A 25,411-nucleotide genomic window follows, 5' to 3' on the forward strand; every position below is an offset into this window, starting at 1 on the left:
AACCATAACAAATTTGATTTGCAGTTTAATTATAGGACGTAAAGCCCATGAAATGACCTATGTTTAGCTTCTTCCTCTAGCCTCCCGTAAATTCATAGTTATCTATTGAGCATTAGTATCTGTGCGCAACATACGCTGGTGCACTTGTCAATGACGTCACATTGGTGTTGGACGCGCTTTCCTGTGAAGACAGACATCGTCGGTGGTAAACAATTGTTTTGGGAAATAATTACGGTGCAAATTAAATGTCAGCTTTGGAGTGTGCAGATTCTCGTCGATGTAAATGATTTATCACTGATACGTGTTCAAGCTGTCATGCATGCATGTCATGCAGCAAACAGGCTGCAGTAGTTTAACGATGACATCATCCCCTTATCCCCTTTGAAGGTGTACCACGTGGTTGCTTGCCGGGGATGCAACAAATTACGATGCACGAATTATAAACAAACGTGTTTTAATGTAATTGGGACTGTTGAACAAAAGGAAACAATTGGTGTGACGGAGAAAACGACCAACTTAGCGGAGTTACCTTTGTTACTACAGTGAAATTCGAGCCTGTTGGGTTCTCACGGAGCCTTTTATTTAGTTGAATAAGAAGCGTAGAATCTGATTGGCTGACTTTTGTCTATACCCTGACACTAACCAATCAGCTTGCTTGGCAGATTCAGGTGGTAAATCCCGATCCTACCTCTGACCGTACACGGCCCAGAGCTCTTTGCTCTCTTGTAGTTGTATGTTTTAGACTCGCCACGGTCGCTTCCCTTCCCCCTGAGCCGCCATTAAAGGCTATCAGCTTGGTGTTTGGAAATCGGGATGAGGATAAAAAAAAATGATTTAAACCGTCAAAGCAGACGAGCGAGGGTTGGGACGGGGGGTGGGGGGGGGTTCTTGCTCCGTGGTATGTGTGGACCTTCTGCCAATTGAACGGCGCCCCAAAGAAGCAAATATGTGGCTAGTGTCGGCCAAGTGAGAGAAGCCTGAGGTTGGATTTGGAGTGGATTTCTCTGGTCTGGAGGGGGTAGCTCAGGGAAGCTCCATTTGTTTTGGCTGCGGTGGGGGGGGGGGGACACTGAGGAGTGTAAACACAGGAAAGGTAAGGCTTTTAACCAACCGCCGGCCTCTCAAACCGTTAACTTACGGACGTCGAGAGTCAAAATATTATCCCGTTACCGTAACGTTTTGATAGCGAGTAGTCAGTCAGCTAGCTTGGCCGTTCGTTTGGCTGGCAAACACACGAATGTAAGTTAGCCTAGTTTCAATGTAAGATCAGTAACAGATAAGTTAGCGCTCTGCGCGCGTTTGTTAATACACTATGAAATCCAGTGGCTAGTTTGTTAGCTAGTTAACTACTTAAGTAGCTAATGTTAGCGATAAAGCGCACGTTAAACCAGCGGAATGCTCATTTTAATGAAAGTCTATTTGTTTTTGGCAACCGAATTTACGATCGATGCGCACGAAACGATTTGATAGCTACACAGTTGAACGTGAATGTTTCGGCGAAGTCCCTTGGCCGCAGAACTTGCACCTCTGGGGTGAATCGTGTCTTGCAAATGTGTTGAATTTCTCACGCTGTGTTGGTAAACTTGGAGGCGTGGTGTAAACACAGCGCAGCAGACTCTTCTCAGGGCTGCCCTTTAAGCGAGCCCGCATTAGCTTTAGCTTATCCTGTGTAAATCATGTTTACAGGGCAACGCAGGCACGTGTGTTTTGGTCTTTTTGGTTTAATATGTGGTTAGCTTAATAGGCTTTGGGGCGAAGTCGATTTCAGTGCATCAGTAAGTGTCTTAACCAGTCACGCGCCTCCTTGCTGGGTGTCTGGTTTCATCTGTCCTTGTCTCTTGTTACCCAGCTCGGTTGTACGACACATTTGCCCGGTGTATATAACTTAACTGAATGTGTGTAAAACCAGGGTTCTGTTTTAATAGAAAAGCGGGTACAGTGTTGCACTCCAGGCTGCATCTTCTTTCTGGTGCTTTGTTTTGAGGGTTTCTATATATTGCCTCCCTTGATGTATTCAAATGACATTTTTCTACAAGTTGTTACAGCAAAGGACACGAGGACCGAGTGTCACAGGTGGCTGTTATGAAGCATGCTTTGTGTTGTTTTTTGTAACAGTGCGTTGTGGACGAGGCTAAAGTTCGCATCCGATTCGCAGCTTCAGATGCGGCAGTTGGGATGAAAGTTAATGGAGACCTGAGCTACTTTACAGAACCACTTTTTCTCCGTGCGCCTGTTATTGTTGTGAGTGGGTATCAGACGTTCTTAATTAAGGGTATCTGAAAAATTTGTCAAATTTGTTTAAAACGTGCAAAATAATTGAGGTTTTGCTGTGGCTGTTGTAGTGTAGACCATTTTAGAGCAAGTTCAGGTCCAAAACCAGAACCCCAGGAAGTGTCAAATCAAGTTTAGATTATCAAGGTCTTTTAAAATGTAGTTTCAGATTTGTGAAAGTTATATTGTATTTTCACATATAGAGCACTAGAGCAGGTCGACATAGGACAACAACACTTGACTTGTCACTTAAGACAAGGCTTGTCAAATCTGGTCTAGATTATCATGGAGACTCTAAAGAATTATTGAAATTTATTTGATATTTTTGAAAACTTATAGGGCCATTGCACTCATTTTTTCAAGGAGACCTTGAGTTGTAAAATATTTCAACTCATTATCATTCAGTTCATTCTTTTCATGTGGCATACATGAGTGTTCTGCTAATATGCCCTTTCTATTCTTATTTTTACTCTAGTCTTCTACTTGCTGTATACTTGCCTTGAAAGTGGATCTGCCAAGCAGAGAGCCCCCTTGAACGGCGGGAAGCCTCCCTCAGCGGCGGTGTGACGATGACCGAGCTGGTTGCCAAGTGGGCCTGTGAATACTGCACATACGAGAACTGGCCATCAGCCATCAAGTGCACCATGTGCCGCGCTCAGAGGCCCAGTGGGGGTGCCATCATTACTGAGGAGCCCTTTAAGAGCAGCCCTGCTCTGGATGCCAGTCTGCACCAGTGGGACCCTGCAGGCCTAAGCAACAGCGCATCCCAGGGAGGCTCCGGCTTACTCATTTGTCCAGATTCCAGTGCTAGACCTCGTGTGCGCATTGCTGATGTAACTGAGACTAGTAGCAAGTGGTCTTGCCACATGTGCACCTATCTGAACTGGCCTCGGGCAATTCGTTGCACCCAGTGCATGTGCCAGAGGCAGCAGGCTCAACAACAACAGCATGGGCACCATGCACCACATCAAGGACATCATACTCAGCAGGCACACAGCCCCACAGAATCACCTCAAACCTCAGGCTCTGGATGCCGCCCGGCTCCTACGGCCCCCACTACGGACCCCTGTGAGGAATATAATGACCGTAACAGGCTCAACACTCACGCACAGCACTGGACCTGCACTGCCTGCACATACGAGAACTGGGCAAAGGCACTTAAGTGTGTGGTGTGCGACCACCCACGGCCGAATAGTATGCTAGCTGAACCCATCGAACTGGCAACAGAGACTGCGAGCCAACAACCTTCCACGAAATTTAATGAACAGGACAAGGACAATAGGAGGGGTGTTCTTGGGCATCTGGTCGGGCAAAGTGTTGGGAATGTGGTAGGTGGGTTGGGGGGTTGTAGTAGCAGCCAAAGGAGGTCTCCTCCAACCTCAAAACAGGAGTTGGAGGTGAACATGGATTTTCAGAGGATTGAACTGGCATCAGGGGCTGGGATTTCAAGCAAAGAGGAGCTGGAGGTGGATTTCAAAAAACTGAAGCAGATTAAGAACAGGATGAGAAGGACTGATTGGCTGTTCCTCAATGCCTGTGTTGGTGAGTTTTAAGATGCAGGGTTTTATCGAATTATATTCCTTAACTTAAATTATGGGGAGGATAATGATCTAAGGGGGAAGCCAACACTGTAAAATGGAATGGAAATTCTGACATTGATTACTATGGTTTTGCCATCTGCAATGTAACCAGTTGCAGTCTAGTTATTCAGAATCATTTACTTCTGATGCTGATACATTGCATATGGTTAGAAATCCTCTGCATTTAGCTAGTGTAAAACTTCTCTACACAAGCAGTAAGGGTCCAGGCACCCACACCATAGACTGGTGAATACAGAGTGGGAGGGAAAGATGGACATTTTAAGAACAACTAGTGATTGCTTTCTTCCCTCTCTCACACCACTATCTCAGTCTTTCTCTTGCATTCGCCATGGCAACATAGAGTTTGTTCTTCACTCCCACACAACTTGCACCCCTTTCTTCCTACAGTATCTTCCACTTGACAGTTTTTTGGTATTACTCTGACAACACAAATTTGACAAAAGCATTGGTATCTGGTGGGTCCAAATGTAAGAGAAATAGCACTGTAGTTAGTTTTCTAACTGGTCCTACACTGGGTCTTGTACATGTAACATGGTGAATTTCCCATGTCTGTGCGCTTTATCCTCTTGGGGCAAAGTCTCACCTTGGCAGAATGTCTGATGTGAGTGAGATTTCTTTAAGCATTTTTAAGTGATAGCATCAGAAATGTATTTTAGTTTCATATTGTCCCTTAAAGAAATTAAATGCAAACTACGTCTATAATCACTCCTATTTTGCCACTAATTTAAGTACATGTACTTTGGAAAATGTTATGTCTACAGATTATTTTCATGATTGATTGGTGTCTGCTTATTTTTCACTGGATTCATAGATAAATAATTTAGCCTCAGGAGAAATTCCTGTTTTGTTTTTCCAGAAGACAAAGTGCATTGAATTGTCTACTTGTGCATTGTTTTGTCTGACTGATTCAAGAAATATTCAATTTGCTGAAAATAACATGAATCAAAAAGACTCTTCAGCTTGACTAATGGATCTTTGTTGCCCATTTGTTAACTTAACTGAGATATTGTTGCAGCTCTAGAAAAAAAAATGTGTTGGATTATTTTGCCGTTAAATATTCCTAAAATGGAACAACAACATAGTGACCATAGCTTGCCTAATACCTTTGCAAGTAAAGCCACAATGCAGCATTTTCTTCCTTAAATGACAAAAGTGTAAATTACACCACTGCTTCACCACATTTATGTGTAGTGACACAAAATGATGATTCACGATAATTCACGATAAGTCCAAATATAATATATATTTGGACAACAATATAGCGCACTACCTAGGCTGCTACCTGGGAAAGGAAAGCTTTGTCATATTCAGGAGAGGCAAATAAGCCTGTCCTCTGTTGCAAGAGAAATTTCCCTGTCATTGACATATGGTCTTCAGGGTTTGTAAACAGGCCTGAAAGTTATGGTAGAAATCCTAAAGAACTTGCAGCAGTAAATATGTGACAAAATTCAAAAATAAAGCAGACTGTGCAACATTAATGACCCCCAATCTTGTACTATAGGTGTCTCTAGGCAAATTTCCAAAAACAAAGCTTATGTTGTTCTCACATGTGATATTTGCATGTGCATTTTTCTTTTCGCCCCACTGATGATGTATCACATTCTTATCTTGATACTTATGCAATATTTGTGATTTCAAAGTAGCTTATGATGTTGCATTTGATGGCAAGTACTGCTTGTTGAATACTTACTCTGTTCTGCAAAGGTTTTTTTCACAAACACCTAATTGCATTAGTAGTAGTTATTTATCCATTGACTTATATCTTTGATGAGCCACAGGACTAACTCCTAATAAAATATTGTTGTTATATGTATTATTACAACTTAATACGTTTGCACATTCATTCTTTCCAGAATTATAGCTTTATTTACAGAGTGATTTGTTTACAGCATAAATTGTGGGAATGAATCTCTCTTTATTTCTTAAAATATCTTATGAGGATAATTACGAGTGAATAATTGTGTCTCAGTTTTCAGTCCACAGGATTAATAGCATAGATAGACTCACAGCCATATAGCATGAATAACAGTACAAAGTCTCACATGCTCCTGGCTTTGGAATGTGAAAGGAAACAGGTATAGGAAACCCATGTGAACACAGGGTGTGCAAACACCAAACAAACCCGCGTCCTGCATTCTGTAATGTAAGACAACTTATTAGGGCTGAGTAATAGGGGACATACCTCAACCCTTCCTAAACTTGGCTTTAGCTAGCCCAATAGTTACACATTTTCTGAGACAAAAGAGCCATAATTTAATAATCCTAAGTTTTTCTGATATACACAACATTATGTTTTGAAACAGTTGAAACATTTTAGCCAGTGTTGCCAATTAAGTTTCTGTAAATTGACAATTTCTTTCAACTTTACAAACATGCAATAATTTATTTTTTTAATCATAACATTTTGCATGAGGTAGGATATGATCACATTTCAAGCAATACAGCAAATCAGTACATCAATAAACTGTCTTATTGGATTGTTAAACACTAAAACAATGCAAAATGTAATGTCAAATGTATGCTTCCCTCATATTCTCTGAAGTTTTACTTTCATAGGTCTTACTGATCTTTGATTGCAGTTGTTTGTGTGAAACAAAAGAGTGCTGCAGCAACATCCTCTTGTAGAAAAGTCACTAATACTGGCTGCTCTTCTGTGTTCAGTCTGGTTTCTGTTCTCTACATTTACTGCTGCTGACAGCCATTTTGAAATAGTTCTATTGCAAGCCTTTCAGAAGAAAGTCTACCGACAGGATGCTAGGCATGATTTTTTCATTAGTTAGTTTTGAGCTCACATTTTGACATATTGTAACAGGAAAAGCACAAGAGTAACTAATGTCTCTGGTTCAATCATTAGGAGATGTAAGTGAGCAAGCACACAGAGAATACCAAGGAATCTTTAAAAAGAACCATATCATCAACACTTTCCTTGATATTTCGTTATTTAATTACTTAGACAACTGTGGCTCAATACTAATTAATGGACATGCATAAATTAACAAACTCTTTTTTTATTTTTAACACCACTGCTGAAATGTGCATATGGGAGCATATATAAGGAAACCACTATTATTTGGTATGCCACAGGTCTACTAACCGTGAGATTTAGAGATGAACTTAATTGGCTGATTGAGCAGGCAAACCCACCGATCAGAAATTGACTTTATGGTACCAGCATTTGTCACAGGAGGAGCCATTGTCCATTTCCTGAAAGACAACAGTATTTACTATGTAGAGAAAAAAGACCAGCATCGTAATGTCTTTAAGTGTACACGTTTGCGTATTTTGTGACTTGTGTTTTCTAAAAGATCTGTGAATACACTGCTAACTGCAGGGCTACAAGCACGCCCACATTAATTGAGTGCTTTTTGGAAAGTGGCTGTGAACCCTCTATCACACTGCACTACTATTGTGTAGTTTCTCTCCTCATCTCTTACAGTGCTAGCCATGGCACAGCGAGTCCTTCCACCCACTCCATGTCTCTCTCAGTCTCACTCACACACAGGTTTTGTAGCTGAGCATTGTGTGTGGTCCTTTGACGTGAGAACAAACGCTTAACTGGGTTTAATGCCATGGACTGTATGAGAGAATCTTACACAGGCTTTTACTGTATATGCTAGAAATGTAAAGATAAAAATTTGTTGAATCAGCAAACTTATTTTAGGTTATCCTTTTAGTGTTTGATTTGATTTCACTCTGACATAATACCACAGTTATCACACCACAATATCTTGCCTCTCAGGACAGTACTCTCACAATATGCACTTCACCTCACCTTTTTTTTCACATCACTCTAGATTAGAAAAATCCCAGTTGACCAAAATCTGTTCATTTTAAAGTTTAAAGTGGAGCATTTAGTTATTGTGTTTATAGCTATTAGTGCTTTGTGCCAAAAGGTAAAGTAAAGAAATCACTCACAGATTACAGTGTAGCCCACTACTGTCTTTTCCCCTTGAATTCAAAGTTGCTGCAGTCTTGAAACTGTTGTAGCTGTGACAGAGATGAAGCCCATTCTGATCTCTAATATTTGATACTTTTTTGCAGAGCATATAATGTCTCTGCACTCAAGTAATTTTGTGTCCTTTGTGCAGTCGTGATGTGACTTTAAGTTGTAATGTTTGCCAGTTTCCAATGGGATTTGTCCACAGAGTCATAAAAGCTACCTGGTGTAAACAAATGTAAACTGAAACTCTTGTTACTCATCCCAAAGAAGTGAAATTGTTTGTGTTGTTTGTAATTCTAATGAAACTTTACATACATTCATCATTGACTTGACTTGTCTTATATAATTTTGATAATCCTGCATTGAAAACCCCCAACCCTGTTTACCAAACTCCTGGGGTTTTCTTTTATTAAAGATGCCTGTTATACAGTTATGCAATATACAATTTAAAGGCCAATAGTGCGATGACTGTCATTCCCATGATGAGTGTATGTAAGATAAACTGCTAAATTGGTTCTACTGTGGTAGAACTCTCTGTTTCAAATGATCAAAAGATGGTCCGCATTTTTACATGTACCATGTATTAACATTATTTACTAATGTGACCTTTTACCTTCTCTCTTTTTTCTGTGTAACAGGTGTGGTGGAAGGTGACCTGGCAGCTGTGGAAGCATACAAGTCATCGGGAGGTGACATTGCACGGCAGCTAACTTCAGACGAAGTCCGTCTGTTAAATCGGCCCTCAGCGTTTGATGACGGCTTCACGCTGGTTCACTTAGCCATCCGCTTTCAGAGACAGGACATGCTGGCTGTGTTACTCACAGAGGTCAGTAGACAAAATGAAGATTTGTTTCTCATAGTCCCACCTTACTTGTATTCAAAAAGGCTAAAAATAGTCCATGATTAAAATTGATAACTTCCTCCATAACAACCACCTTATAGAGTTTAACAGTTTTATTCATGAATATGTACATATCTGTAAATGTGAAAGTCCAGTGAGATCTGTCATTAAGATCCTAATGAAGGGTTACTGGAGATGAAGCCAGAGTTCAGCCACATACACTCAATTTCTTTCTTCCTTTTTGTGCTGTCAGCACTGTGATTCCAGATAATCTGTACATACGCCTCACATCCCACACTCATCCACTGTTCCAATTTTTTTTTCACCCCTAAAATGATTTAGAGCTGACATATCATTTCCTCCTTATGTTGTAGATATATTTTAGATCAGATTATTGATTTAAATTAGGTTAGATCGTCAAGGCACCCACATAAACAAACAAAAACAAAGACTTTTGTAAATATTGAGGCTGCAACTTTGCAGTGTGCTGTTAAAGAGTTTAACTTGGTGTTATGTTGTTGTTAAAAGTGTATACAGTGGCAAAGTTTGCAAACATATTATAATTTCCTTTTTTCTAGTATAATCTAAAATTGGAAAAAGGGAACGCAATTAAACAACTTAAACATAAAAATTAAAAAATTATCCAATCTTACGTCTTTGTTTGTTGCTAAATTGTATGCATCCTGCAGGATTTCCTTGTGCAACTCAAATTTGATAGAATCCTGGAGCCCAAACACTGCCAGTATGTTTTACAGATGGGATGGGGTTTTAATGCAAAAATGCAACGCTTTTTTTTAAAGCTAAAGCTTTGGTCTTATCCCTCAATAGAACATTCTTCCAGTAGACTTGATGATGACTTGGTGAACTTGATGAAAAAATGTAGCCATGTTTGAGTCATATTTGTGCAGAAATGTAGAACTTTTTAAAGGGGTTCCCTAAGCTTTCAGGCGCCACGGTATATATACCAACCCAAACTTTAAGCTGCCAAAATTTAAACCTCTTCCCAGAAAGTAGGCATCTCTAGAAAGTTTCAATGACACTTAAAATGCAAGACACCTGTTTGGTTTTGCTGGTAAGGTACGAAACAGTGTAATTCAATCCAATGCCCCTGACTTCTTTATCATTTTAAACGGTGGTCAAACCTAGTGTACTTTGTACTGTCTTTTATGTAATGATTTAGAAAGATCTATTTCTTAACAGATCCTCAGTTTTTTGGGGGTTTGCATCAATGGCATCTGTGATTACATATTAAATATCCACCATATCTAAATAGTAGGGGACTTACTCCAAATACAGATGGACACCGCATGCAGCTAACTGTCTTGACACTAGTTCTGCATCACCATAATTTGTTTGTGGTTTCTTGTGGAATACAGTCTTCTGCAATCACATTCTCTTGCTCAATTCTAAGCTTCTGTGTTTGTCTATATGTAGATTTTACTTCCTTCTTTTTATCGTCTCCTCTGTGCAGGTGTCCCAGCAGGCAGCCAAATGTATTCCAGCCATGGTGTGTCCTGAGTTAACAGAGCAGATCCGTCGTGAGGTAGCGGCCTCTCTTCACCAGCGCAAGGGAGAGTTCACCTGCTATTTCCTCACTGATTTGGTGACCTTCACCCTGCCTGCAGGTCAATGCCTTATCAGCAGACAAACATATATGACCTACTTTCGCTATTCTGTGAAATCATTTGGCTAAAAGCATCAGGCAGCTCACGTAAATGTATGAATGTTATGACATTAATTCAAGAAGGTGCCAAACTATACTTTTTGTTTTTTGTATTAAGGGAAGTTAAATCTTAAGAGCTGAAGACCCTGTGGTAGTGTGTGATAGAACACACTTTTCTTTTACTTGGTATATGAACCTGCTTTTTGGTCGGCAGCTGAGGGGACATAATGCTATGATTGTCTGTTACCAAATGGCAGAAGATGGAGGCCACCTCTGGCTCACTGTTGGAGAATTGTTCTTGCATACCGAGTATACCAGCCGCCATCGATACATGTCCCCCGTCCATAACAAAGCTATATTTAGAGTTTCTGCCAGTGTCTCTCTGTAATCTTGCATGCATTCAGTGCAATATCCATTGACTTTCATTGTGTGGAATAGCTATTATGGTTCAGTCTGTTGCTGTAGCTAAGCTAAGGATTTTTGTTATGCCAAGTGTTCAGGACAATGCAGACCTTGGCTTCTGGCCACTATAGAAAGCCATTCTGTTCAGTTCCACAGTCAATACATTCATTTAGTTTAGCTAAAGAATGAGCCACTGTGTGTGACAGGAGCCCTGAGCATGCAGCGAAAGCCAGTGTTTATTGTGGAAAGAACAAAACATGGTTGCTTGAGTTTAAATGAGGCATGACAGAAAAATGTTCTTGTTGGACTTTTCGGTCATTTTCAGTGAACTGTGACAGAAAAAAAATGCTAATTAAAACAAGACTTAACATTCCTTCCACTTATATCCTTAAACTCTATATATCCAAAAACTACCTATTTTGATTTCTCTAATTTAGTTCTCTTGTTTGTTTTTGTTCCAGATATCGAGGACTTGCCCCCAGCAGTTCAGGAAAAACTGTTTGATGAGGTGTTGGACAGGGATGTACAAAAAGGTGAAGTAACGACTACTATTTGCTGTGTTTACACAGATGCAATTGCTTAGATAGAAAGAGAAATCAGATCTTAGAACAATAACACAGAAAAACCTTGTGTCTTTATTCGGGTTAAGGGATTAACAAGGCCAGTTAATGCCTAATTACCAGACCTTGGGTCCACTATAAATGTGCATTTGAATAGTATATTTACTAGTTTCACTTAAACTTAACAAAACCACACTGTTGTTTTTTAAATACTACTAAAACTATTAAAGAGAGATTTGTAAACTTAAGACACAGGCCTAATAAATGAAATGACTGCCACAATAATATAATAATTATTGTTGTTTTTATATATTTTTACATTTATTTTATTATTTATTTAGTGTGTCATCACAGTTATGGTAAACGTTTGTATATTGCGTGCACATTGGTGGGTTATCTAAAAAGATCAAAGCCAAATTAGACTGGTGTGCCGTTGTTTGCCCTCTTAAAGTTTGATTGGCAAAAAATAAACAATACTCATTTGACTAATCTTTGAGGGTATGATTCGCTAACCCGTCCCTCTTTAAGGTCAATATGTTTGTTGGCGTAAAGGTGCTTTGGCAAATTGGACATGTCTGGTCTCTTGATTTGCGTAGGCTTGAAACATTTTTACAGATGAGCTTTGAAGTATCCATACCTTCGCCTTACCCTGACTGTCAGCTTCATAAACAAAATGAAAACATATTTTACTTTCTACCTGGCGTTGTATATAGGCAATGTACAGTCAGAAAAACCATGAGATCTGCCTGTACTATGCAGGTGACAGGAATTCCCACTTTACCCACAGATGGGTAGTGACAACAGTGTGGCTTACACTGCGTCACACATCGAGCCAAATCAGGAATATGGGTTTTATTTAAACACTGTCGGTCTTAAAGTACCGTTACTAATAAAATGTGATATAGTAGTGTATTTAATGGCCAGGTACTACAAAACCTAAAAAGGTTTTGTAGTATTGGTTTACTTTATTACACTGTAATGTAGAAGGCAAATTTCTGACCAGTTACACACAAGAATCAATGTTAGTTTCACTGACTTACAGTTTAATTTTCAAAACATGTTTAACTGGGATGTCGATGACCAGTTGCATCCCCATGACACTGTAAGGGTATAAAAACAATTTAAGTGTTCTTCTGTCTGTCCACCCCCATGCGCTCATTGTTATGTTGCATTTATTTTGACCTGCGAGTAGTCATTACCACTCTCCCAAAGAGTCAAATGCCATCACCTGTCTTGTAACTTGAGGAAAAAAAACACCATGGCTCTTCAACATCCTTTGACCCCCCACTATGCATTACACTGTGTTCTCTGAAGCCAGTACCAGTAAAAGCTTTTGGAAACAAATTAAGCTCTCAAAATTTCTTCCCCTCTTGTGCAGAACTTGAAGAGGAGTCTCCCATCATCAACTGGTCCCTGGAGCTTGGCACTAGGCTGGACAGTAGATTGTATGCACTGTGGAACCGCACAGCAGGGGACTGTCTGCTTGACTCTGTGCTACAGGCCACGTGGGGCATTTATGACAAGGACTCAGTGCTCCGCAAGACCCTCCATGACAGCCTGCATGACTGTTCTCACTGGTGAGGCCTGAAACTGGAGACTACGAGTAAACATCACTGTGTGTTGGGTGAACAAGTTAAATATACTGCTTGTTTTTATACAAGAATACTGGTGAATAGATAAGCAGATGTGTTTTTACATTGAACTCTTGAGCACCGGGTTCCAATAACCTCACATAAATATCTCCTTTTGTTTATTCTTATACGGTACTTTATGGGTTTAATCGATTCTTTTACAAAGAAATGTTTACAAAAAGTAAGCAGGGTAGGTTTAAGTGTCTTTCTGAAGGACACTAAAACTTAGTTAGATTTTGTCTTTTAGCATTGTATAACTGATGGGAGATGTAATATAATGTCCCATACAAAGATCTCAGACTAGTCGAGATCTCACTCTAGTTTAAGGTTGAGAGCACTAAAACGATTTAAGCCATGAGATTTACACTTCTGGTGACTCATGTCTGTTTCCAAGGAAATCTGCGTTGTACAGTGAGGAAAATTACTATTTTGATATGAGTAATCACTACCAACCTAAACCACAAGAGAGATGGAGAAATGCAGTGAATAGTTGTCACACCCCTTTTTACCCAGAAAGGTCAAAAAATGTCTTATGCTAAAATCTGTGTGTGTGTGTGTGGGGGTGTGTGTAGGTTTTATACGCGCTGGAAGGAGTGGGAGTCGTGGTATTCCCAAAGCTTTGGCCTGCACTTTTCACTTCGAGAGGAACAGTGGCAGGAAGACTGGGCTTTCATCCTTTCCCTGGCTAGTCAGGTGCGTGCACACGAGAGTGAACACACAAAACGATACAGAGGACAGGAGCTTGCAATTTGACACACTAATTAATTATGAATTATGCAAGAAGCTGTACTGCTATTACCACACTATACTTAACCTCTTATGCCCTTTGAAAGTGCATCCTGGTCGTTATCAGCACTTCTTCACCTCACTGCTCTGTGGGACCTCATAGAAAAAGTATTTGGGCAGGTTGTTATTATATGTCGTTATAGATGGGTGTGAAAGCACGATAATTGTGTGTATGGAGTATGCTAGGGGAACTAGGGTAGGAATTTGCAGTATTCAAGAAATTCTTGCTTTGTAGTTTGACTTGCTCCTGGCTTTCTGACTGTTTTTTTAACTTTGTCACTGTTTTCTTTTATAGCCAGGATCCAGCTTGGAGCAGACCCACATTTTTGTTCTTGCACACATACTTCGAAGGCCTATTATAGTCTACGGAGTGAAGTATTACAAAAGTTTCCGTGGTGAAACACTCGGGTATACACGTTTTCAAGGTGAGCAGACTTGGTTGGCTGTTTTTGATCTAATTTTGCTAAATGTGCTGCTCTGTTCCAGTGGGCGTAAAAGGACTAGACTTCCTTTGTGAAATAGCTCCAGCATAGTGTCTGCATAGCTGACATAACCGCCCATCTGATCTGTCAGTAATTGCTATTTACAACATGTATCAGTCTAGTGTGTTTCATTTACTGAGTATTTTAGTACTGTGTGCTTCAAAATAAAGTTAACAGAATAACAAAACACAGGTTCTCTCATACGAGTGTACCGTGATGAAGGAAATTGTTACACACACACATTTACATACACATTTGAACATATGTAAACCATCAGAGCCCAGAGTCAAACAATCCTACGAACGTGGAGAGCAGGCTCCACCTTTATAGTGAGCAATAAAACAGTCTGGATTCAGTTGGCCTGCTGAGCATTTATGTACCAGGGATGATGAAAGTGCTCTGTAAGGGCCAATTGCTTGTGGTTAAGTCGTCTGATGGATCAGTGACTTTCTTTTGCCAGAGCCAATGTAAAACACACAGGAAGGCTTGTATAGTGGCGCCTATAGAGACGGGTGGGGAGCTCAGTTTAAGCAGTGACCAAGCGAACCCACTAAAAACACAGTGGTTAGTGGGAGAGGGGAGCAGCTAAACAGTGGCCTACCAATTGCAGTGTCAGTTAAACTGTTTTCATGAAGTAAGAGCTGCTTTGTGAATTACAAAAATACTGTCTTTAAAACACTTTTGACAGGATTTTTCCAGCGGTGGAATATAACCAAGGGCATTTGTTAAAGTACTTTCTTCTACTTTATTCTATAACCCCACTACAGAGAGAAATTTACTTCCTGTCTCCATTTGACAGCTATAGTTGCTTGGCACATTACAGTTTTACATACAAAATGTGATCAGTTAAGAGTTAATATGATGCACTGTAACTACAATGTTAAGCAGTATCCAGTTGCAAGAAAAAGTAAATGGCACTGTTAACACTGTTCCTGGTTTTTGGCAAAAATCATGAAATGTAATCTGATCTTCACCCAAGTCACAAATCGCAAAAAACACCACATTTTTATGCTGATAAGACACAAGCAGTCATGATCTTTCAATTATAAGCTTTTGTGTATCCACAAGAAATCTTCCCAGTCATGTCTTGGAGTCTCATGGTGGTCACTGGCAAACCTCGGGTGTGCTACCATGTCATTTTTGTCGTGTTGTTTTTTCCAATCGTGGGCTCATTAGCGAAGATGTTAACCAACTCTAATTAATTTGTAAAGTTTTTAGCTCTGGGGTCCTGCTTAACCTCATAGAGCATTCTGGGATGTGCCTTTGGCACGATCTTGGCTGGGCATCCTCTTCTGTGCAGAGTAGCCACATTGCCAAATCATCTTCATCTTAGACAGTACGTCTAACTGTGGACTGATGAGTATCTAATGTCTCTGAGATTATTCTGGAACTTTTTCCAGCGCCATGCAAATTATCAGCTCTTGATCGTAGGTCCTCTGAGGCCTCTCTTTTTTTCTTTTTTTTTTGCAAGGCACAGCCAACATCAGCTAAACAGACGTTTTTAATTACTGACTGTATTTATCTAATTCTCTTTGTCTCCTCTCCCTCTAGGCGTGTACTTGCCCCTTTTGTGGGAGCAGAGTTTCTGCTGGAAGAGCCCAATCGCACTGGGCTACACACGAGGTCACTTCTCAGCACTGGTGGCCATGGAGAATGATGGCTTTGACAATCGCGGCGCAGGCGCCAACCTCAACACAGATGACGACGTGACTGTCACATTCCTGCCGCTGGTCGACAGTGAGAGGAAGCTGCTTCACATTCACTTCCTCACAGCGCAGGAAGTAAGGAGCTTGTCTGCTGTGTCTGTTGATTTCAAGCTTAATTCACTTGCTGTGCTTTAGTTATGAGGATAAAAACTGATCACAAACTCTTCTGTGTCAACACTAGTTTAAGACATAAGCTGCTTTCACACATGCACTGCCACCCTGATCTTCTCTAGACTTTACCTGGGGGAGCTGCATGTAAGAATGCAAATTTCCAAATCAGATGCCCCAGATGTTACCCGGAATGTATTCCGGAAGTGCCTATTACAAAGTCTGGGTAATGCGAGTGAATATCCTGAATTGTTGGGAGGCTTTAAAGGGAGCGAATGGTCACGTTTGTTTCTTCTTGTCCATCAGATGGGGAATGAAGAGCAACAGGAGAAACTGCTGCGGGAATGGCTGGACTGCTGCGTGACAGAGGGGGGTGTTCTAGTGGCTCTTCAGAAAAGCTCCCGTCGCCGCAACCACCCACTTGTAACCCAGATGATGGAGAAGTGGCTGGACGGCTATCGGCAGATCCGACCATGCGCCTCTTTGTCTGACGGTGAAGAGGAGGAAGATGATGATGATGAGTGATAAAACTGAAGCAGGAGAAGGTGGTCTGGGGGGCGGGGGGGGACGCAGGACTCCTCCCCATTCTTCTTTTTGCAGTTTTTTTTTTTTTTTTAATTCCCTTTCCTGACACGGACAAACTGTGAAAGCTTTCAGGAAAGGACTGGGAACCACAAGCCCCTACCCCAACCTCTGACAGAATACGCTCTTCTAGCAAACGCAGGCACTTAGACATTATTCCCATTTAATACTTTCCTCAGACAAACCTAAGACTGACAAACTCCACTGCTGCAAAACACAGAACCGTGGAGAAAATAAAGGTTTATGAATGCATGCTACCTTTTGCTTTGTTTTGAGTTTCAAATGTAAGGGGAAATAAAGGAATCTTTATCCTTTAATGTACATGCATGTCATTGTTAAACAAAGTATAGGAAATATACCAGCATTGATTAAAATCAAGACTTTATATCTTTTCAGTGTGGGCACTGGCAAAAGCACACTTCCAAATTGGTATTTTAAATTCTTTTTCCATGTGGAAAATAGTTGGCTTAGCATTTTGCTTTTGAATAGGCAGGGATAAAGCCAATGAATATATCTTTAGAAAACCAGAGGTTGTGTAATAATAAATAACTTTAATCCTTACTACTAAGCACTGCACATTTAATAAAACATTTCTATATAACAACAGTATCATTGCTTGAATTAAGGTCATATGAAGCTCTTTAAAAGGGAGATTTTTACCATTCTAAGTCAAATCTCCACTCACTAAGGTTTAGCACACAAACATTCATGTTGGATATTTGGTTTACTTTTTTCAGAATGATTGAACTGAGAAGTAAGTGTGTGTGTGTGTGTGTGTGTGTGTGTGTGTGTGTGTGTTCTCTGAACTACATATTTATTGTTTGGAAACTTATTTGAGCTAATATCGGCTTTCTGCATATTTTTTTTTCTCCTTTTTGTGGTTTTGTTAATTATTCACTCAGTCTTGATGGAATATGTTGCACAGAAACATTGTTGCTGTGAGGAAAGAACCGACCGTGATCGTCAATGAGAAGTTTACTTAACATTGTTGCTTGTGATTATAGTACCTCATTTGGATGCCTACAATCTGGTGCTTTTTTGGTGGGCAAGGAGGAGGAAGGCAAGCTTAGGAGTGAGACACATTCCATGTTGTCATTAAGCCCTGAGTCACATTTGTGTCTTTGTTGTCTTACTTCCTTCTTGTCCCTTTTTCCTTGTGACATTTGTCATGGTCGCCCTCACGGGACACATCAGTTCACCTTATCTGTAATTTCTGTTGTCATTATGTAAAAACATCTTTCAATTTTTGATTAAGGTTGGTGTGAGAGATTACAACTTATAAAACCAAAGCTGACAGAAAAATGAAAAAAAAAAAAAAAAAAACACGAGTTGTCTTTCTTTTTTTTTGCTGTGGATGTTTGCATTTTGTGTTTTCTTGCCATTGTGTACTGTAACCTCTCGTGTTCATTCAAGTTATACACGTTTTGAGCATCATCTGTATGTTGCTTTGTATTTATGCAATAGTTGCATTTGTAACTATGATGGTTTGTGGATTTAGACCTGAGATCACTATACAGAGTGTAATGCAACGAAAAGGCAAAACAAGGAAAAAATAAAGGAAAACCTTTTTGAATGTCTAAATTGTTTACTGTCTGATATTATCGGTTTTCTTTGTATTGTTTAATTGTCATTTTTACATGTTTTCAGATTAGAAATGCTTAACACCATTTATCATAACTATTTCACTAGGCTTGTACCTCTTACTTATTTAATTCACTAGTAGTTTAGTTAGTATAGTTTGAGTCTCATTTTTTTAACTTTACATATAGGTTTGTAACCCCTCCATGGAGTAAAAATTAATAGCATTGGCAGCATATACTGCACTTGTGTTTGGTTAAGCATTTATCAATAATTATAGCTTCTCCACTTTTAGCTGGTATGTTAACAGTTAAGTATCTATATACAGATGTGATTACAAAGAAACTTAACTTCTAAGTTAACTTAACTTCCAAACCAACAATTATTTTTATTATTTAATCATCTCCTGATGATGATTTTGTTCAATTAAAATTCTTTCTTTAAAAAAATTAAATATTTCTATATATTTGTTCACTGATAAAAAATATTTTGTCCACTTCATGTAAAAAAATTATTCAAGCCTCGTCCGTGATGATATTTGCCATGAAGCTCAATGACAAATCAGAAACTACATTTTTAAATAAATCCATAAAAAACATCGATGAATGTTAAGCACAATAAAATTCACACACATACCCTGTAATGGATAAACATGTACTATGGCTATGAAAATGAACGGCACTATAAACTGCTGGGACACCGTGCTTCACGGCAGAAATAACACTTGATATCCGCAAAAACATGAATCATGATTTTGTCTAAATATATCAGAAATGGGTGACATGCCCGTATTTCCCCACATATGCCAAATGATTTGTTACTATATTTAATCAACAAACCCAAAGATATTCGGTTTACCATCATCATAATGCATGTTGGGGGAAAGCATCAAAATGTGACGCCTGTGAAATTCAAAGCACTTAACATTTTGCATTTTTGCCTGAAAAAAAACAACGAACGGTCAGAAAATCGCCTTCCTGGCCACTTGAGGGCAGCAGACAGAACCTAAACAAACCTGCGCATTAATGGCCTAAATTATACACTTGTCGGTAAAGTTATGAGTGCACATAAAGTATTTAGGGATACAGCCAAGCTTGTTGTTTGTTAATTGAGGTAATTAAGTTAGCTAGTACTTACCTACTTATACATGTTTTTTTGCACTCCCTTCACATTTTACCCACATAAACAATATTTATGTTTTTTTTCCTTTACATTCAGTGGGACTTACACTTTCCGACGATGTCACTATCTCTGATATCCAACGCGTCTGAGCCCCACAAATCCGCGTAGGGATCACGAAAGGCACGCGCTACGTGTACTTTTAGACCTGGTGTGAAACCAGCACAATTTCAAGTTTACTCCAGTGCCAAAGCAGTCCAGCAATAGCCATCTGTACATGCATGGGCGCATTACAAACTGCTAATACTAGTGTTAAATTCGGCGTAACTTTAATTAAAAAAATTAAATATAATGTAAACAAACATCGGGATCACTCAGGGTTTCCAACAAGAATTCGTACGGAGTTAATTTAAACACTTCCTGTTTAAAAGCATTATGGGAAACGTATTTCAAAAACTTGGAGCATGAGTAGCTAATCGAAAGAATACAAGAAACAACATATGTTGTTATTATAAGGGAGAAGCATTGAAGGAGTCTTAAAAATACATTTCAGGAAATGAACCAATCCCCAAAACAGAGCCGATCATCAATCAGAACAGTAAGTTTTATTTATTGTTTCCAGCTGCACTGTATGCTATATGTTCACCTTGTACAAGAAACAATTACAAACACTCACTAAAAACCAAACAATCTGCTAGCAGCCGTCTCTTGCTAACATCACAGGACTAAAAGGGATGGATGTGGTTGCTGCTCTTCACAGAGATGCCTCTCGAGAGTCACAGCTGGCTTTTATTAGAGCAGTAAAACAAAGAAGAAATAACTATAAGGAGAACAGGGCGGGGTGTAGGTCACATAAGGCTATGATTATAAGAACATACGGCAATACAAAGGCATAAAAGTCAATACGAATCGAACAGGACTGAAAACAGGAAATCTTGAACATCAAAATTGTACATTTGATATATATATAAAAAAAACACAACAGAGAAAGAAGTGGAGACATGAAAAGCAATAATCTAGGGCTGTTTGTTCCTTTCCTGTTCTGATTTGGACAGATTTAAGGGTTAATCCGTATTTTCCTGAGTCAGTATGAAAGTTACTGTTACTTTTTTCCCTCCACTGCTAGCTGGTGATTCAAATCACTATAATTTATTGTAGCTTCTTCAGAGGTGAACAAATGATATTTTAGACTATTTTCCCAATTCTGACCAAATACTGTAGACACTTCAGTACAGCTTGCTTATAACCATATTAAACTGAGCTAATACCCTCAATCTGTAAATGGCAATTAGCTTTTTCGTCACTTTTTTTGGTTTAAACAGTCACTTTTATTTTATGGGCCAAAATATTCTTCCTGGAACCGAAAACAACATTAAACTGTCCCAGATCTCATCTCTACATTCAGGAGCCACCAGCCACAATGATTAGAAAAGAGCAAAGACAGAGTCCAGATTTGTGATGGAGACGGCAGATGCTGCTGTTGTCATCAGCAGATTTTTCTCGTGTGCTAAAAACATATGTGTAACTGTAAATCCAGTCATTTTCTCGCACTGAAGAACAAAAAAACACATATTCACTTGCAACAGAAACACAGAATATAGGATAAACTGAAGTAAAAAAACAGAACAAACAAAAAACACAAGACATTTTTGCGCTGAAATGTGTGAAACTGTGGAGAAGGGAGGGGAAAAAGGAGCCTTGATGAATCTGCTGTCCTTTCAAACAATTCTTTTAAACCAGACAAGGAGGGTCAGATTACCCTCCTGCACGTTGAAATGTCCCCGTGTCCCAGAATCCAGGAGGAATCCTCCTTAAATAAACTCAAAAATAAAGATAAAAAAAAAAAAAAAACTGAAAAAAAAGAGAAATGGAGGAAGGCGATGTTGCAGATCTTCGGCCCATGAGTTTGACGGTCAGTTCCATCTTAGTGTGGCAGCTCATTGTTATATCAATATCCACTGTCCTCACTTGAGCTTAATGGTTTCTTACAAAAAGAAAAAAGTGTGACACATTGCCCAGCAGGCCGTGTGCTGGTAGGTTCAGCTGGCTGAAGTCAAACATGAAGTTGGATGGTTGAGTTAGTAGGTTGCTGGGTTTTAGTTTACATCGGTTTTAGCCCTCTGCTCAGCCACGGCAGCAGTCCTACGGCTCAGTCATGTGCTCTCTCATGGGGTCGCCATGTTTGGAGGGTTGGTTAGGGGAGGTGGCCTGTGACGGATGGGGCAGGGTGTGGGCAATGGGCATTCCCCCAGGCACCAACCCCTCCATAGGTCCGGGAATTCCACCGGGGGCGACGCCCACCACACCAGGAGCAAATCTGGGAATGGAGAGGAGGTGATCAACACGATAAAGAGCAAACTCTTCAAGTGAAAGTAATATCAAGTATCTGAGAAATGACCTGGAAAACTCAGCTGCTGCTGCTGCTGCTGCTGCTGCTGCTGCTCAGTGGCTACAACTACTCGCTTTCAAACAGCTAAAACTACAAATTCTTGTTGTTTTTTCATTTCTGTCTGATGTGACATTTTAAAGTAGATTGACAGTCAATTTAAATAAATAAAGATGCAGCAGATGAAATTTGAAACCTTTTAATTAGAACAAAGTGCACACAGTTATGTAGTTTGTGAGGCACAAATAAACAAAGAGAAACAAAAGCTCTTGGTTCTGGCTAACTCACTAAGCACTGCCACCTCTGAGAAGCTACACATTTTAAAATAATGCAAGGAGCACTGCAGCGTGGATGAAACAATTTGAATGTTAGGGTCCAAATCTTATCCAAGGGAGGTCTTTAAAAAGGGCCATTTACCCCCTCCCCCCCAAAAAAGAGCATTATTTCTCAACTTCCTCAACTGGCATTCAGATGACGATACAATATTGGTCAATGGCACTGGAGATAAATTAGACCTTTCCAACAAATATTGTCTCTAAGTATATTTCTTAAATAATTTGGATGAACAAACCTTTATTAGAGGGGAGATAACAGGGGAAATCAGAGATAACACTCTGAGTTTAAATTAAACAAGAGATATATCCCAGGTTTGTTGGAAGAGCTTTTTAAAAAGCGTTTTTTCCTTTATACAGTATCATGTGAGGCTCCCATCTGAACTTTATCCATCACAAAAAAAGTTTTGCTAATTCCAATTTTCATTTGCAATGTGTCAAACCCTACATGTATTTAAAAAAAATATCCAACATCAAAGTGATCGTGCCTCTCAGTGTCTGGTAGTGGTGGTGGTGGTGGTGGTGGTGGTGGTGGGAGGGGGGGGTTGGCAGAACTGATGAGATGCTGGGAAGTGTGGGTAAAGTTACAGGACACATGAGTGTGAAGCAGAAAAAGGCTAAAGATTTCAATGGGAATTGCTTTTATTAGTGTTATTATTCATTCACTCTGGCCCATGGACCAACAGTGGTGGTTTTCATTTACCTGGTTGAGAATTAGGTATATAATTTGTCCTGCATTCCCCCCGTTGCTATGGCCTGTACCATGGTTTGGTTCACTCGGCTGTGTGAGAGAAGCAGTTCAGTCTGGTTGAGACAATATAGAGACTGAGAAACCAAGAGCCTAAACTTAACAAGGGACAAGTTCACTTGGACCATGTTTTACGTGTAAATATGCCACAGTCTAATATTCAGGACATTAAAGCCAGAACTGTGACAAACAGACATATAAACATCTAAATGAACCCACCCCCGTGTGAAAAGCCTCATTTTTTATAGGTGTTTAGGTGACAGATGATTTCTGTGCAATGTGACCAGCCAGCTAGGTTCACATAAATCCACCTCCTACCTGTAGGCAGCACCATTGATCTCAGGGTGAACTTGAGGCTGCTGCTGCTCTATCATTCCCCACGGCGCTGTAGTGACAAAGAACTCTTTGTTGACGCAGTTTCGGAGGCTGTCAGGAATACGGCCTGTGTCGAGGCAAGATTGAACATCAGTTAGCTGAGAGAACAAAAAAAAAGTGTACATTTAAGGACATGTTCCATACCAGTAATGGCTCTGCGTATTTCTGTGGCAGCGGCCTCTCTCATCTCCAGTGACGCCTGCTCGCTATACCAGGCAGTGTGGGGTGTACAGATCAAGTTTGGTGCGTCTTTCAGAGGGCCTTGGGAAAAACTGTCAAAGGCAAATGGAAGGAGACAAAAAGAGCTAAACAAACATAAACAGACATATTTAAATGAAATAATTTTTTAAAAGTGTTAATGTTGAAAGCTGTTTCAATAGGAACACGCTTGTGTGATCATGAACACCTGAAAGGCTCCGACTCGTGAACATCCAAGGCAGCTCCTCGTATCCTGCCCTCTTTCAGGGCCTGAGCCAAAGCTTTCTCATCCACTAGACCTCCCCGTGCGGAATTGACCAGGAAAGCACCTTGACGCATCTACACACACAGCAGAAGCACAGCATACGTTTTTACGTCAATAATTATTCTAGGATTTAACATAATGGAACAGAAAGTGGTGCTGTCATTGGCTCACTTGTGCGTAGGAAGGTTAAAAAAAACACAGGGAGAAACAATTGCTATTAAACAAAGAATGACAAGAGAACAAAAGGCTGTTTAAATATGGACATTTAAATGACACTAATCCCTTTAGCTGCACTGAAGCTCTGACTGGGGGTATTGATATATATAAAAAAAGAAATAGAATGTAATGATGATGCAGACGGACATACAGAGGGGGAAGCTAACTATTAGTGAAATCGTTTCAGTTTTGTGGGAGTTTTAATTAGTTATGAAATCGCTGAATTTAACACAAGCTGCACTTCCTGCAATGCCCATTGGGTGTCAGCAGTGACCAGAAGTAGACGATGTGCCCTTATATTTGACTCTAAAGGGTGTCTCTCTGTGCACAGAGAGACGTCTCAGGGACTTACCTTCCCTTTGGAGACAAAAAGCTGCTCTCTGAAGCCTAAGCAATTACATTTTTGGGTTGAAGTGCTCACTGTGGTCAGCTGAAGCATCAAGACTAGTTAACTTGCATGTCTGGCCCTGCAGCCCACTCAGCTGGCATCTGTGACTTGGCTGGTCAGGAGCATTCCTTGGCTCGTCACTAACTGCTGGCAACTCGCAACAGATGCAGTGTGCCGCTCAGAATGTGCACGTCCACAAACATATTATGGACCTTATATACAGTGTGTTAAAGCACAGTGCAGTGAAAATGTACACATTTACTTTCTGAGAAAGTACTTGTAAAATGGACTGGTTTGTATGATTAGAATGTTTTAGTGTGTCTTGGTTATATCAGTGGTTAGTGAAACAAAAATGGAAAAATACATATTTTTAAACCTGGAAGTATGGTTTAATTTCTGTGAATAACATGCACAAGAACACACACCAACACACTCCCCCACACCTCTGCGGCGTTTTGGTTACATTGAGCTGAGAGTTAGATTGAACACAGTGACTCTCGTCTGTCTGTCACAATCCTGGCAATAATACAAAAAGATGTCCCACCACTGTCCAGCCCCATATGTAAATCCCTCTTATTCTGGATCCCTAGAGATTCTCCCAACACCTGTTTCTTTGCGTGCGCTTGTTCTGAGTATCTTAGCACTCATTAAAAGCCTGTTTAAACAGCCTGTAATTGGAAGTTGCCAACAAAGGAGCACTGGCAGATAGGGAATGTAAGTGGCCAGCCAAGTCAGCCGCCAGTCCACTGGGTTAAAGCTGTTCTGCCAACCTCAGGGAATCATTAGCTTAGTGAGGAGAATGTGCAGCCTGCTTTGGAGGGTAATGAAGCCAGCTGAGGCCGTTTGATGAGTCGTAGGTTCTGTCAACTTCTTAAATCATTTCATTTGATTAATGTGGGATGGCAAACCCAGTCATCGGCTCTAAAGGCCAACTACCTGTTTGATGGTGAAGTCGTTGATGAGGTGGTGGTTGTGTTCGTTCAGGTTGCAGTGCAGGGAGACGCAGTCGCTCTGGTAGAGCAAGTCCTGGAGTGTATAGACTCGCTGAACGCCCAGCGAGCGCTCCAAGCCATCCTGGAGGTAGGGGTCATAGAAGATCACGTTGAAACCGAAGGCCTTGGCCCGCATTCCCACTGCTTGGCCTGTGCGACCTGAGGGGTACGTGGGATGGAGAGAAACCAGGAGACAATTCAGATTCTAGGAACTTCCCTTCTCTAGGTAACACTCTTTTCC

The 25,411-nt window shown here is 40.2% G+C and overlaps 2 protein-coding genes across 12 annotated transcripts in view; one reads left to right on the forward strand and one right to left on the reverse strand.

The window, feature by feature from the left end:
* The first annotated feature begins 704 nt into the window (after window positions 1-704).
* Window positions 705-18,152, forward strand: zranb1b (zinc finger, RAN-binding domain containing 1b). 6 transcript variants are annotated; one of them, XM_067517805.1, is made up of 11 exons: window positions 705-1,093; window positions 2,116-2,245; window positions 2,747-3,813; window positions 8,451-8,638; window positions 10,125-10,278; window positions 11,180-11,251; window positions 12,657-12,855; window positions 13,482-13,602; window positions 13,991-14,120; window positions 15,729-15,958; window positions 16,298-18,152. In XM_067517805.1, exons 3-11 carry the CDS (start codon window positions 2,841-2,843, stop codon window positions 16,514-16,516), a joined length of 2,286 nt encoding a protein of 761 aa, XP_067373906.1. In that variant the 5' UTR covers window positions 705-1,093; window positions 2,116-2,245; window positions 2,747-2,840; the 3' UTR covers window positions 16,517-18,152. The 6 variants fall into 6 exon arrangements, with proteins under 6 accessions (XP_067373906.1, XP_067373897.1, XP_067373879.1 ...); XM_067517796.1 differs by having other exon boundaries at window positions 2,116-2,241; XM_067517778.1 differs by lacking the exon at window positions 2,116-2,245.
* A 1,703-nt stretch (window positions 18,153-19,855) lies between these two features.
* Window positions 19,856-25,411, reverse strand: part of LOC137133792 (C-terminal-binding protein 2-like) — a 63,584-nt gene continuing 58,028 nt past the window's right edge. For 4 of the 6 annotated variants that reach the window (XM_067517755.1, XM_067517726.1, XM_067517765.1 and 1 more), the window contains 5 exons: window positions 25,115-25,329; window positions 23,518-23,648; window positions 23,256-23,383; window positions 23,055-23,178; window positions 19,856-21,587 (listed from right to left, as the gene is read on the reverse strand). In XM_067517755.1, the coding sequence (XP_067373856.1) occupies window positions 21,413-21,587; window positions 23,055-23,178; window positions 23,256-23,383; window positions 23,518-23,648; window positions 25,115-25,329 (773 nt within the window). In that variant the 3' untranslated portion in view covers window positions 19,856-21,412. Of the gene's footprint in view, window positions 21,588-22,691; window positions 22,793-23,054; window positions 23,179-23,255; window positions 23,384-23,517; window positions 23,649-25,114; window positions 25,330-25,411 lie in introns of all 6 variants that reach the window. The other 2 variants (XM_067517735.1, XR_010915289.1) reach the window with 2 other exon arrangements.

This window comes from Channa argus, chromosome 1 (assembly GCF_033026475.1).
Source record: "Channa argus isolate prfri chromosome 1, Channa argus male v1.0, whole genome shotgun sequence".
NCBI lineage: Eukaryota > Metazoa > Chordata > Actinopteri > Anabantiformes > Channidae > Channa > Channa argus.

Coding starts and splice junctions, on each gene's coding strand:
- zranb1b (XM_067517805.1), top strand. CDS start 2,841: ATGACCGAGCTGGTTGCCAAGTGGGCCTGTGAATACTGCACATACGAG. Junction 13,603..13,990: donor TCCTTTCCCTGGCTAGTCAG/GTGCGTGCACAC, acceptor TTTCTTTTATAG/CCAGGATCCAGCTTGGAGCA. Junction 14,121..15,728: donor CGGGTATACACGTTTTCAAG/GTGAGCAGACTT, acceptor CTCTCCCTCTAG/GCGTGTACTTGCCCCTTTTG.